Source organism: Drosophila virilis, chromosome X (assembly GCF_030788295.1).
Source record: "Drosophila virilis strain 15010-1051.87 chromosome X, Dvir_AGI_RSII-ME, whole genome shotgun sequence".
Lineage (NCBI taxonomy): Eukaryota > Metazoa > Arthropoda > Insecta > Diptera > Drosophilidae > Drosophila > Drosophila virilis.
In genome coordinates, this window is record NC_091543.1 from 6,663,358 (window position 1) to 6,678,283 (window position 14,926).

The window sequence follows — 14,926 nt, forward strand, 5'->3', positions numbered from 1 at the left end:
TTCAGCGAAAGAGAAATGAGCCAAACCAAAAAAAGTATAACAAAGCGTTGCAAACACTATGCGACACCAGTGTTGTAAAGTACTTAAGTACATGTATTGCAAACGAATAGAACAAGCAAATATTCAGATAATAATTTGATGGTTTGTTACGATAAAGAACTATCAGGTCAAGTCTCTTCGGGATCCCAGTCTAGAATACAGTCAATTAAATCAATTGGTTAAAAGTTTTATGCCATAGCATAAATAAATGAAGTTTGGCTAACTTATGTTGTTCAATTCATAAACGCGACTACGAAATCATATTCGATTTCATGTTCACAAGGTTCCAATAAACGGAAAAATATATGTCAAGTGCAATATGATTATTTTTGTCTCAAATTAATTCTGATTCATAAGGCTGAATGTTATCTAAATTGAATTTAAACAATTTCGAGAAGTGCGAGCAACACGACAAAAATGACAATGCAAAGAGAATTATATTTCAATATTCCAATCAAATTCATATATTTTTCCTTGGAAGTCGATACAGAATGGGCACAGTTTGGTTTGGATAAGTTGAAAAAAAAAGAAAAGTTCTAAGTTTCGTTCGATCGAACGTTACGTAAAGACTTGTTGCAATTCCACGGGCAACAGTGGAAAATGGACGGAAATTGATTAAAACACAAACCTGCCAGAAACTTGTCGGGAATTTCAGCAACATTTTGTAATATTCAAAAACGTAAGATTTCAGGATAGTAGGAATAGAATTTAAATGGAAGTCGTAAAAACTATGCACAAAATTTGAAGCTTCAAACTGCATCGCACGCTAGCATATATGTTTTTTGCAAATGTGAATGTGGATATAAAAATATACTTTTATGCATAAATATAGAAATCCAGACAAGTTTATAGAGCAGTTAATGCTTGGAAAGGATGTCGAGAACTCGTGGCTCGAGACGAAGTCTTTTATGATTTGTCAAAAGTTGCTCTGTTTTTTAATAATCATAATGAATTATGATAAGCTCTAATCAGTTCCAGTTCCAGTTCCAGTTCCAGTTCCCGTGCCAGTTTCAGTTTTTAGTTCATTTCGTTTGCACACACCAAATAAAAGTGCCCACCCCCAACCCCACCCCTTCGGAACAACAAGGCAAGTGTCGAAAATTCATTAAATTTACAAGGACACAACTTTGGACGGCGCACTCTCGCTGTGTGTGTGTGTGTGTGTGTGTGTGTGTGTGTGTGCGAGTCTTTTTTGTGACCTCTGACATTGCATTTAATCTCGTTGACAGCACTTAATACGCCCCCGAGTAGTAAAAGCGGCGACGCCCGGCTAAATAAAAGCTCACTTCAACTTGTGGGCGTTGCGGGTGGCGCGGGGTGGATAGCGACAGGAGTAGGTGAGCAAGGGGGAAGGGGCGGGCGTGTGTGTTGCTTCGGAGTGCTTGTCGTTGTTGTTGTTGTTGTTGTTTTTGTTTAATATTTTTGCTCTTGTGTGCTGCGGATTATTTAAGTTTACAATACGCTTAGGGGTAATTTTAATCTGTTGCAAATTGTTTTTGTTGCTTGCCTTGCTGCAGACGCAACAATCGACGACGATGCGCCAACCCCCTTAACACACACACACACACACACACACACACACATACACACCCGCAGCCCCTCCCAACTCAGCCGCACGGTGACAACAGCCGGACAAGCCACCCAAAAAGCAGCTTCTATAAAACATCTTTTTGCATTGCTGCTCTAGTGCCTGTTTTTATTTTTACCCTGTACCCATTTGCAACTGTCTAGAGAAAGGGTATATTGTTACTGTGCCAACGTATGTAACACACAGAAAAAAATGTATATACTATATTATATTTAAGCTAGGTGCATGACATTTCAAATATTAAGACATATATATTTCCCGCATATCGATAAAAATCGATTCGAAGACTGGTTTTTATAGAGCATAACTCGAGCATTAAAAGAGCTGGCTGGTCTGGGAATAATATAACATATATTTTACTTTTTAGATGACTCATTCAAACAGAAAACTTTTATCAAAGGACGCCGCTAGCGCTTTGGTATATACTTGATTCTTAGGTATGTCATATTTAAGCCCATCCAGAAGATCGGACTATAGACACCGAGGGTATCACCTAGTCGCGCAGGCCCTTCTTAATCACTTTTCGTGTGTTTTTTTTTTCATGTGGCATATACTTGCTCGCATTTGTGGCATATTTCATGGATATGGTAATCCACATGCGTGTATGTGGTTGGGGCAGGGTTCGGGGGCGCGAGGTGGGGACAGGGGCATGGTTCGACTGTGATTTGGATTTTGGTTTAGCTGCTGCCGGGGTCCGTCCGTGGGTTGTTTCATTAGGCGAGTGTTGCGGCAAGTGGGCGTGGCTGTTGGCCCGTTTGGGGAACAATTGCAATTTCACTTTTTTTTTTTGGGGGGGGGGGGGGGGGGGGGAAATGGGTTTTCATTTTTGTTTCTTTTTTTGTTTTTGCATATACAATTTATGCGGCAAGCGCTTGAAGGAGGGTCAGGGTCATAAGCCGGGGCAAATTCGTTGCTTTATTATTTGATGGAACGAAACATTAGGAAGAGGCAAGTGAGACAGCGCTTAGAAGTTGAGGAACGTTGCAGGCAATGGAACAATGCATGTGCAATGAACTCTAAGTGGTACACTGGAAATGGAACATATTAGCAAAGAGTTAAGCCTTATGTTTGGTTGCGAACTAATACGGTTAATTCGTTGTAAACTGTTCCGCTGAAAGAGACGTGTGGATGAAACACTACGGGCGTGTGCAACTTCAAGTGAAACGATGGAAATGAAACATTGACTCAAGCAAAGTTAAATTCATTGTTTCAATTCAACATATCGCACAATTGGATATTGTTTTATTCCTGCTTGCTCCGAGTGGAACAGTGGCAATGAAACAGGGCAGGGAGACGTGCAGGGCGCACAGACATGCATGTTTACGCATTCCGCCAATTGTCATTTGATTGGAGCAAGCCATGACACAATGTGGAACAGTGGCAATGAAACACTGTAAGGAGAACAGAGAGCAGAGCTCATTGTTTCACTTCAGGGCAATAGCGATTGTTTTATTCTCACTTGCTGCCTGGTGGAACGGTGGCAATGAAACAAGGCAGGCAGACGTGCGAGGCGCACATATATGTATTAGATATGCCATGACGCCGGCTGAGATTCCTGTGGACCGCCACAGTGTTTCATTTCCGCATTCCGCCAACCATAATCTCAGCGCTGTAATGCGAAAAGCCTCACCTTTGCGAATTCTAGTGAACGGTGCAAATGGAGCAAAGTTTTTAGCACCGGAATATGCAAGTACTTTCTGATACGATTAGCAGCTCAACATGTGTGCCACATAATATCCGCACACTATTTTCGTTTTACAGAGAATTACGCATAATTGGCAGCGAAGCGGCACGTACAAAAATCAATTCCCATTTACTGAATAAGTGGTCTATAATTTTTATTCTTAATTATCCCCGCTCGATGTAGTTTATGCTAAATATTTCTCAATTACAACAACGATTTTCAAATTCGTTAATCAGAAAGAAAGAAAAAATAGAACAAAATCGATTTGAATATTGCGAATTCTCCACATAGCGACACGTGGCCAGATGCCCATGAGATCAGCGATCGCCGCTGACATCACACAGAAAAAGAAAAGTATATTAAAATAATATGGAAAACCATAAACATAAATGGGCAAATGATTATAATTAAAACAAATCAATGGAAACCCAAAACTGCCAGCTATAAATATATATATATATACATATATATGGATATATATGTTTGGATATAAAGAAAACTACTTCAGTGTAAAGAAAATAAAACCAAATTTTGATGGCGCATTCGTGAGTGAATCAATCAAATGAAAAAATAAAATCAAAAATGCAATAATTGAAATAAGAAAAATAATTAATTGTAACTCACCCTGTGGCTGGGGCTCGGGTTCGGGTTCGGGTGCGGGCTGACGATCTTGGCCGCGATCTTGATCTTGATCACGATCTTGTTCGCGATCTTGTTCGCGATCTTGATCTTGTTCACGATCTTGATCTTGTTCACGATCTTGATCTTGATCTTGCTCCTGGTCGGGTCGTTGTTCGGGTTCAGGTTCGGGTTCGGGCTCATTTTCCTCTTTATTGGGGCAACCAGCCTCGTCTGTCTCATCGTTACAATGTATCAGGCCATCGCAGCGCATAAAGAGCGGCAGGCAGCGATCGTCGCACTTGAATTCATCATCTTTGCAAACTAAGTAAGGCAAAAAGCGCAAAGCAAAAGGAATGCAAAGAAAATAAATAAATGAACATATCGACTTAAAATAGCTGATGAAACAAAGTTTACAAAACGAATGAACGAACGATGAGAGATCGATAAAAAAAAATATCGATCCTTAAATAAATCGAATCTCGAATTGGTGATATAAGTATAACTAAGCGATTGATCGATTGATTAACTGATTGAATGAAACTTGGTCTATGTTTGGGCCGAATTCGTGGCTCTCAATTCAAATGTATGATTGACTGACGTTAGTTTTTTATTGATTGATTGATTGATTAATTTCAAATTGATTGACGTAACAGAATCGATCATAGTCTTTGATTGAGTTGTTGATTGATTGATTGATTGCATCAAACATGTTCTACCTTAAAGCTAATTTGTGGACGCTAAACTCTGACTTAATATTGAATAACGAAAGTTTTATAATTGATTGATTGATTGATGGCAAGAAGCGTCGTTTATTTTAAGGCTGATGTGCGGGCTTTTAACTCTGATTTGAAGTTGATTGTCGTAATAGATTGATTGATTGATTGAGTGAAAAGAGGCCTTTGTCAAGGCTGATTCTTCGACTCTCAACTTGAATTTTAGTTATCATGACATGTGATTGAATTGAAAATCGTACTTTATGATTGATTGATTGAGTGAAAAGTGGTCTATTTTTAGGCCCATTTTTCGACACTCAAATCGAATTTTACACTATATAATATGTGATAAGAGTTAATGAACGTAGGTATTTGGAGATTGATTGATTGATTGACTACATCTAGGTCTATATTGAGACTAATTTGCGAGCTTTTGACTTGATGACATGTGATTGAGTTGACAGCCTATTTTCGTTTTTTTTTTTTTTTTCTAAGATGATCATTACCCTCGACGTTCCCGGTACAATCCTCTTCATCTTCGCCTTGGGGACAATTATTTTTGCCATCGCATCTCATCTCGTCGCAGACGCGAGTGTTGCTGCGGTAGCAGTAGAATGTCGAATCACCTCGGCATTCCGGTTCTCCGGAGCCATCTTCCTCGTCAGTCGGTTCGGTCGTTTCAGGGGCGTTAGGATCTAAGTTGTGTGTAAGTGTGTGCGGGTGTGGGTGTGTGTGTGTGTGTGTGGGCGTGTAGGTGTAGAGGTGTGTGTGTGTGTGCGAAGAAGGCACGTTAAAAAACAAATTAGCAGTCTTTTAAACAAAAATATTGTTAGAAAACAAAGCACATATAAAATAAGGAGCTGGGAGAATGAGCTACACATAGACGACGATGACAACACATAGTGGGAGCACGAGTGAGAGAGAGGGAGAGAGAGCGGGGGGAGGCAACAAGCAAATGCGAACACAGTTAGGCGTTAGTATATATGTTTTTTTTATGTTTAGTTTTTAGAATACCCAATGGAAATTTGCAAGAATCCTGCATCTAGCTTTTTATGCAGGACTCTCTTGATGTCTTGTCGTGTCAGCTGTCATGCAGGACACTCTGCCTGACATGTCTGCACTTTTGGCATCGCGAAACTTCTTTTTAATGAAAATGTTGATTCCTCTTTTAATCTCAGTCCAGGCTAAACAGACTGCATTGTGACACAGGACGTACTTAATGACATGTCAAGCAATTGGCTAAGGGACAAGCTCGATGACATGTCACTGAAATTGTCATCGAGCGTCCGATAGCCAACTGGGGTTTATTTACTTTCAGCAGAGCTGCAAACCTATAGAAGTGCTTTATTAAGTATATATGCCGAGAACTGAGGTTTGCAGCAACGCTTTTACAGGAAAAGAGAGCGCTCTGTTAATAACATTTGCAGTTACAGCTATGTTAATTGTTTTCAGATTAGTTGAATGTGCTTTAAAAATCTTGTTAAGGTTTCGCGTGTGAGCGTGTGTGTGTGTATGTGTGTGTGTGTGTTTGTGTTAGTGTGCAACAAATTTGTAGACTAAACATTATCAAAATTCCCCAATCCAAACACAGCGTGCGCACTGACAGAGACAGGGGAGATACAGAGTAGAGAGTGAGGAGGGGGGGAAACAAACCCTTATCGATGGGCGTGAGCTGGCACACTTGATTCTCGCCCTCGCCAATGCAATAGATCTCGGTGTGCTTGACCTCTTGGCGTGCACTGCAGAAAGCCGGGTTCTCATCGGAACCATCGTCGCAATCCTCCCGCCCATTGCAAATATCATAGCAGGGTATATTCGCTATATAGCCGCTATTGCACTGGAAATAATCATTGTTGCCATCGCATTGATCAAAATGCGGCACGCTAGAGCTATCAACAGGCGTGGATGTCGGCTCCTGCGGCACGGGCACGGGCACGGGCACAGGCACAGGCAGAGGCTGGCCGCTGCGGCGGACGCACAGCTCGGGATTCTCATCGGAGGCATCGTCGCAGTCGGCACGGCCATTGCATATATTGTAGCAGGGTGTGCTCAGCTTGTCGCCGCTCTCGCACTGAAAATCATCGTTTTCCGATTCGCAATCGGTGGAATTTGTTATCGAATTCTTTCGATTGCGCTGATCGCACAGTTCCGGACGCTCATCGGAGCCATCTTCGCAATTGTTAATGCCATTACAAATATCTTTGCAATAGATCTGATAGGGACGGCCGCTGTTGCATGTGAACGGCTCATCAACAGAATTGCACAGATCAACATCCTCATCGACATCCACATCAACGTCCGCATCCTCATCCTCCTCGGAATAGACCGGGGCCAGCGGCACACTGGGCCTGGCATAGGGATTCGGATAGCGCAGCAAACGACGCCGACACATCTCCGCATTCTCATCGGAGCCATCTTCGCAATCGGGCTGACGATTGCATGTGTTTGTGCAGGGCACGCTCTCAATTTCGCCGCTCTCGCAGATGAATTCGTCGATGTCAAAGTCCCTCGGGCTGCTGCACTGGTCATCTGTGTGTGTGTGTGTGTGTGTGTGTGTTAGGTGTGTGTGCGTGTGTGTGGGTGAGTGCATTTGAATAGTTTTTAGCCACAGGTACGCATAAGTATTTATTTACAGTGTTGTGCGCAGCTCGAAAAGCTTTTAGTCAGGAGCTTACAATACTACAGCTGAAAGCTTGCACAGATCGGCGTTTTCCAACACCAAAAGCGTTTTCGAATCGTTTCGCATTTCGATATAAGTACACGGAGAAATTGTGAAAATGAAACTTACCCAATATCAGACGGAAATAGAAATCATCGTCCAGCGAGGCGCTCTGATTGCCAATCCGATTGTATGTCTGCAGCTGATGGCGCAGCTTGCTCTCGAAGTCTAGCACATCGGTGGGTATATCCAGATTGACAATCACATAGCTCTTGTACTGATCGTTTGTCGGGCTAAACGATAAACGCAATTGCAAATTGATATTAGTTATTTGACTTACTTCAATCAAAAACGATTGATTCAATCAAAATGTGAAATATTTCGTACTATACGAGCATATACGTATACAAAATGCAATATGTGAAGCGCCTAAAAGCTATGAATTGTGCTCTAAAAGTCTGATTTCGATATCGATATTTATCGATATATTTTATGGTAACGGAGCAAGTTATCGATCATTTGAACAGAACTTGAGCTATGTTCGCAATTAGAATTCTCCGACTCTGAGATTTGCCGAGCTCGACAATCGGAAAAAACTGATTTATATTTATCGATATATATCGACGCGACAATGGATGCTGATCGAGAATATCTATAGCTACCTGTTTCAGCCTCTTACATGCATTTGGAATCAAATTCAAAAACACAATCTATCTATTATCAAAGGGCACAGCAAGTTTGTACACAAATCGATATGTGAAGAAATCGATAAATATCGATTTTCAGATGGACATTTTTAAGCATAGCTCGCAGTTCGATGCCCAGCTTGGTTTGTATGCTTTCTTAAATAGTTCTCTCAAATCGAGCAGATTTCACACAACGCCCGGTCATTCACACCGGATGCTAGCATACTTGAAGCTCTGGCAATCGACTTACCCGACTTGCAGCAGAGTGGAGCGCAAATCGACATCGTCGTCATCGCCCTCGTAGGTGCGCCGGAAGAGATCGCGCAAACCCCGGCCAATCTCCTCGGTCAGATTGAGAAACTGTTCGCTCCGCTTGTCATTAAAGTCGTTCTCGTACGGCTCATTGACGGTGAATCGTGTGCGGTCTGAAATGTGCGTAAATAATAATTGAAGTCGGACCACGATTAGCAGTTGTTGAATTCGATTGAGACTCACATAGTACGGTTTCCAGGCCATCGTTGCCGGAGCCCACCTCGTTCTCGTAATCGTCGGAGGCCCGTTTCCGGTGACTGACCGGACGTTGCTGTCGTTTTGTGAGGGCCGCACGCTTCTTGAGGGCCGGCTTCTTGGCGCGCTTCTGCCTGTGATGGACATCGTTGCCGCCAAAGAGCCGATTCAGCTCGCGACGCACACGCCTCACGCCCTGATGGAACCAATTGCCCTCCACGGCGGGCTCGTCGCTGAGGGGCGTATACGGCTGCAGATTGTCGGACCCCGTGAACGGAGTCTGATCCTCCAGATCGAAGAACATGTTGTCATTGTCATCGAGACTTGAGATTTGCTGCAATTACAAACATTCAACATATAAGTATATTTAAGTTAAAGGATATGTGAAAAGAATGTCCATCAAAGTGAATTCGAATATATAAGAATATTTTTTGGAGGCATTAAGAACCTCCTACTACAAGTTATCACAATACCTCTTTAATTTTTTGGCCGTAAATTTTACTGAAAGCCCCTTAATAGATTAAATATGCAAAGTCAACAGAAGGTTTGAAACCCAACTAAAACAATTATTGACTCAACTAGAGCTCTATTATTTACTGCGATTTTGTTTGGGCATGGAATACTATATATAACATTATACTCATATATATATATATATATGAGTTGGCCTGGAAAGCTCCCCACATCAAATTTGATGCACACAAAAGTCAAAGCTTTCAAGCTCTTTGTCGGTCGCGTTCCATGCTAAAAGCAGAGCTTTCACAGTTTGACATGCACTGCCGGGCGCGAGAGCTTCTCAACACAGCGTCGCGCGCTGTTAAGCTGAACAGGCAAAAGCTCAACGCTGTAAAACTCGACTGTTAACTGCCTGTTAGCCGCTGGGGCTAGTTGAAATGTTGAAAAACTGTCGAAGTAGAATTAAGCTGAGGTTGAAGAAGGCAAAATTTAGGAATAAGTATTTATATAATATAAAGAAAAATTATTTAAGCTATATAATATATAATATTAAGTAATATGTACTTTATATATTTCTTTCTCATTTCAGCTAATTTAAACTGAGTCCTTGACAAAAGCGAAAAAAACAAAAAAAAAAACTAAAGCCCCTATTGAAGCCCCAAAAATGTTACAAAGATCGGACTTTAAATACCGAAGATAATCAAGGCTGCATTTCCCATAAAATGGAAAGATGTGTTAAAGTCATTTGAGATAAGACTAAAAGTTGCCTTGGAATGAATTAATTTTGTTTGAGCATAGATTTCATATAATCGGAAGCACAGAAAATATTCGCAATAAATAAAAAATAAATAGTTAGTTCACTTCACTTTTTTTTGGTTAATCATTTTTATTGCTGATTATAAACGGGTAATGTGTGTGTGCGTGTGTGTGTGTGTGTGTGTTTTATGCCATTTGGCCGCATTTCTTGTTCTTGAGGAACTGAATTCAATGACTTGAACTTCTATAAAAAGCATTTACGCAATTTGTGCCCCAATCGAAGAAGCATTTGTTCGATTCCTCAATTAAACCCGTCATAAAGTGCGTAGCACTGGACTGTAACCGACTGTTGTATACTCTATTTGCAGTTAAATCTGTCGGAAAGGAGTCTGACTGTTTCCCGGACTGTTGACTGCAAAACTGTAAGCCCAGAGCAATGATTGTCAAACGGTGTGCGAGAACATATTTTTTTTTTTTTCAGAGTAAGTTTTGATCAGTAGAACTGTTGAATTGGCAGTCGCTGGTTCTAAAGCTTTAATTCATCCATATCGCAAAGCCATATTTGCCGTTGAAAGGAATAAATGCGACCTTGGCGCTGATTCTGCAATCCCTTATGACGCCCAAACTGTGCGCAGCAGAGCTTGTCAAACTTTCGTTTTCTGCACTCAAAAAATGGTTTTCTTTATTTTTACATTTTAGAAAACCACCTTAAAAAACAAAGTTTTCTTCAGTTTAAGATTCTTTACAGTTTTTTATTTTGGGCATATTTTTTCTGCATATGAGAACATTTTTTTGTTGGTAATTTTTTTATGATTTAGGTGCCTTTTTTTTATATGTAGCTTAATTGCAATTTTCCGTTGCATTTTGTTTGTTTTTCCTTCAAAGAATCTCAATCGCTGCCCCATCGATTATTATTTTCCCAGTGACCCATATTTGAAAATGTTTTTCAACAATTTTCCTTTGCTTGATCAATTTATGAGTACAACAAGTTGCAGCTAGGGCCAGGGGCGTGTGGCAAAGGGAAGGGTAAGGGGGCGCTGGTTATTTTTATACGCCCAATTGAAATTCAAGTGTCAATTCTCTTCGATTCCCTCCCCTCTCTCTCTCTCTCTCTCTCTCTTTCTTTCGCTCGACTATAATCTATGCCCATATGCGGTGGATCTTCCTTCACCCAGAGCCAACCCTGCCATATTTCAATTGTGATAAGTCCAAGTGTAACAGGGAGATATATAGATATATAACAGCGCCCCTCGGCCAGTCTCTGTTCTGGTCTATTTGCAGGAATGCGATTGTAAAGTCTTGAGTTCATTTTTTTCAGTCGTATATCTGCGCACATGGCTTTAAAACCCAGTGAATCAGTGGCTTTTAAACTGTAACATTAAAATATGTTATGTTATATGGTCAAAAGTGTCTCCTTAGCGAATGGTTGGGCTCTGCCCGAAAATACTTAATACTTAATTTACTTTTGTTTGCCAACATATTATAATTATCTTTTTATAAATAATACGAAGTAATAGTGCTGGTATATTTTTGGTAATTATCTTCTCTTTTTTTTCTTTTCTTATTAAGCAATAAATTACGCAAATTATATCAATATTTTTTAGCAACAAGCTTAACTTTCATTAGTAAAATTAAAATTGAGCCGCAGCCAACTTAACGCTCATAACTGATCTGGCGTTGCCAGATCGCTGCGGCAATTGTTAAAGTCAGCAACGCGCTGTTAAGTATATATTTATATATATTCCCCTATATCTTATATCTGTGTACTGTGCGTCGTGCTGCCTGAGAAATTTATGAAATGTGGGCCAAATGTGCATTGAACAGCTGCCCCAAGCAGCCGCCCCCACCAACCCTCCAGCCGACAACCCTGCCACACGCAGAGCTCATTGATAAAAGCCGATAAGGTGGCACAAGATAATGCGCAGCGGACAGAGATAGAAGGTGTGTGTGTGTGCGTGTGTGTATGTCTGTGTGCGGGTGAGGGGAGGGGGTAGTATGTGCTGGGGGGAGCGGGGTTGTTGCATTTTCATGTCACATAAACGTGAATGCATTAGCTACGCACGAAAATTCTCAGGGCACCGAAAATAGACAAGGCGGAAATGCAGCACTTGAAATTCTGCTGAAATTTCATCAATCAAAAATCGAAATAAAATCGAAAACGAAAACAAAAACAACAACAACAACAAAATACAAACAAACAAACAAGCAACTTAAGAACAACAACAACAAAGTTGAACAAACTTTTGTGTTTGGTAATTTGTATACCCTAACTGAGGGTATTTCTAGTTTATGATCAAATATGCAACACATAGCAGGAAAGGTCTTGCAATCTATATCTTTATCTATATATCTTTATATATCTTTATCTATATCTATATCTATATCTATATCTATATCTATATCTATATCTATATCTATATCTATATCTATATCTATATCTATATATCTATATCTATCTATATCTATATCTATATCTATATCTATATCTATATCTATATCTATATCTATATCTATATCTATATCTATATCTATATCTATATCTATATCTATATCTATATCTATATCTATATCTATATCTATATCTATATCTATATCTATATCTATATCTATATCTATATCTATATCTATATCTATATCTATATCTATATCTATATCTATATCCATATCCATATCTATATCTATATCTATATCTATATCTGTGCCACAAGTGTATTTAATCTGCGGCGTGCCGCAGACAGCCCTTCTATCTGGTTCTCATGCCTTTCGCTTTTGTTGTTCGATTGCTGTTGTTGTTGTTCTCATTGCCTTTTAGCGTTGTCTGCGCTGCGTCTGCGACATTGTCTGGGCCCCAAAAATTGGAGACTCTACGTGCAGTACTTATTGCGAGGGGAGGGGCTGTGGCCGCCATATCGATAACATTTTGATTGGGCCGGCGTAGATGGGGGCTTATAAAACTGCATAGTCACGTGTCGCGTCTTTGAACTTTTTGTTTAGTGTTTTGCCAAGTTTGCAGCTTCTTGTTGCTGTTGTCGTTGTACGTAAGTTCGTGTGTTTGAGTGTCAATTGGAGCCTGATTATGCCCAAATGGCAACGCTTAACAACTCAAATGCCCGCTCCTAAAATTCCCATGCCCTTTAGCCATATACACTCATGAACAGTAAGGAGAGACGGTTCGATTAAGTCAGGTCTAGACAAAATGAGGCTAGAAGCCCAAAAATTGCAGTAAATGCCTTCTTGAATAACTGCAGAATGATTGTTTAGCATAAGGAGCGAAAAAGTGAAGCATGCTTAATAAGTGCGTGCTATACAAGAGTCTACATGCCGAATTTGGCGTCTCTAGCTCAAAATCTGCTCCACAAACTAGCTTCGATAACGATTTCTAATCGATTTCAGGAAAACGCAAAAAGTTATCGATGATTTGAAACAAACTAGAGCTGCTCTAGCTCGGATAGCACCCGAACTCGACGTTTGTAAGAAAATCTATGCTTTATGCACCAGAAAAATGTAGAGTACAACGAAGTAGTTTTTGAAGCCGTGGCTCTCAATGTCCCAGCTATACGCCAGACCTAAATATAGGCTATCTATAATCTTGGGCTACTAATGAGCCAAGCCGAAAGTCACTTTCAATGTTTGCTAAGCTTTTCCCAGCTTAGGCCTAAGTACAGCCAGGGCTAATTAAATTCCCAGACTCAATTTGAATAAAAATTCATGTACTAAAGAGCTATCGATGCTATCAATAAATTTGAGCAACTCTTCAACTCTTCAACTTGTTTGAAGCATTATTTCATCAAAATTTGGCCTATTAAATACCAAAATTCACTTGTACTACATTAAGCAGGCGTCCTCCATGGTCACTTTGTTGATTGTTGGAAAGCTAATGAATAGACCAAATATTGCAATGATTTATGCATAATTGTTGCATGTGGCTTACAAATTGGCACAGAATGCGCTGTGTTTATTTTCTTGTTATTTAGCTGCTGAGCCACACGAACCGCATGCCTAGAGCAATGCCTGTCAAACTGTGCCGGCGCGGCACGCACGCACGGCGGCCAACGGGCCGCCCACGCAGCGCGTTGCATTGGAATATTACGCATACGCCGCGTTAAACAAACAACAAGCATTTCAGCGCACAAATTATTTGCACAATTAGACGGACGGCAAACATGTGTCGAGATGAGCGATAATGTCCTTGAACCAATTGTCAAAAACAATGCAACCATGTGCCGGCAGCAGCTTGACGGCTTGCGCAGCAAAGGAAGGGGGGAGTGGGAGGGACGAGTTAACTTGTTGCTGACACAAATAACAAAGTGCAGGTGCAGAGTCATCAAGGCTGAAAAGCCTGTCATACTACAATTAACCCGCCCACGCCTCCCAATCTCCTCATTCTCCTCCTCCTCCTCTATTCAACCTTCAAGCGAAAGCCTTGTCTCGACGCGTTCATTGAACCCGAAGCCGCAAATGGGCAGCACAAAGTAAAGCCCTCCCCAGTCTTCATCCAAAAAAAAAAACCAAATAAATAAAAGAATGCAATGAGACTTGGCTGGCAAATTAGGCCGGACCCCACATAGACAATGATTTTCGCTCATTTCCTGCAAATACTGTAAAATTTCGATAAAAAAAAATAACAAAAAGTTAAAGAAAACAAAAGTGGAAAACTCCAAGGAAGTCTGCTCGACCAGCGAATGCTCTGTACCCAAACTGAGGGTCAAACGAAATCATAATCTAGACATTCGGCATACTCTAAAAATCTAGAATATATGCACAACTTTAGACATTAACCCAACCTACGCAAAACCAAATCTAAGCTAAGCCCAACCTAATTTAACTTAACTTAACCTGACCAAGTCAAAGCTAAGCAAACTTAAGGACGGACTAGGAGAAATGTTTCTGAAACTTTGAGAATGCAAAATCGAAAAACTTAATTTAACGAAAAGCCAAACTTTTTCTCAACTTTAATAAAAAGGAATTATAAAATAATAAAATATGATTTAAGGCTAATTTAAATACTCAAAATAAGTGGAAAAAGTATGCAAAAGTTGACCGAAAATTTCTGTATACAAAATTTGCAGGCTCAAACTCAGACGTTCGCCGAGTTCACATGGGCTGAAATCACAATCAGTTTCCAACTTTTTATGCTTCATAAATAAATATATATATAAACTTATTTCCCGTGTTAGAATTTGTTGAGCATTAGCTTAATCATTGAACGGAGTGCAT

General features: G+C 40.4%; 1 protein-coding gene across 28 annotated transcripts in view; it reads right to left on the bottom strand.

The window, feature by feature from the left end:
• The window catches only part of trol (terribly reduced optic lobes), a 125,502-nt gene that overhangs the window by 75,938 nt on the left and 34,638 nt on the right, over positions 1 to 14,926 (bottom strand). For 27 of the 28 annotated variants that reach the window (XM_070210887.1, XM_070210946.1, XM_070210934.1 and 24 more), the window contains exons 3-8: positions 8,486 to 8,831; positions 8,241 to 8,415; positions 7,434 to 7,597; positions 6,299 to 7,174; positions 5,152 to 5,340; positions 3,936 to 4,253 (exon numbers count right to left, since the gene is read on the bottom strand). In XM_070210887.1, the coding sequence (XP_070066988.1) occupies positions 3,936 to 4,253; positions 5,152 to 5,340; positions 6,299 to 7,174; positions 7,434 to 7,597; positions 8,241 to 8,415; positions 8,486 to 8,831 (2,068 nt within the window). The remainder of the gene's footprint in view (positions 1 to 3,935; positions 4,254 to 5,151; positions 5,341 to 6,298; positions 7,175 to 7,433; positions 7,598 to 8,240; positions 8,416 to 8,485; positions 8,832 to 14,926) is intronic. The other variant, XM_070210940.1, reaches the window with a different exon arrangement.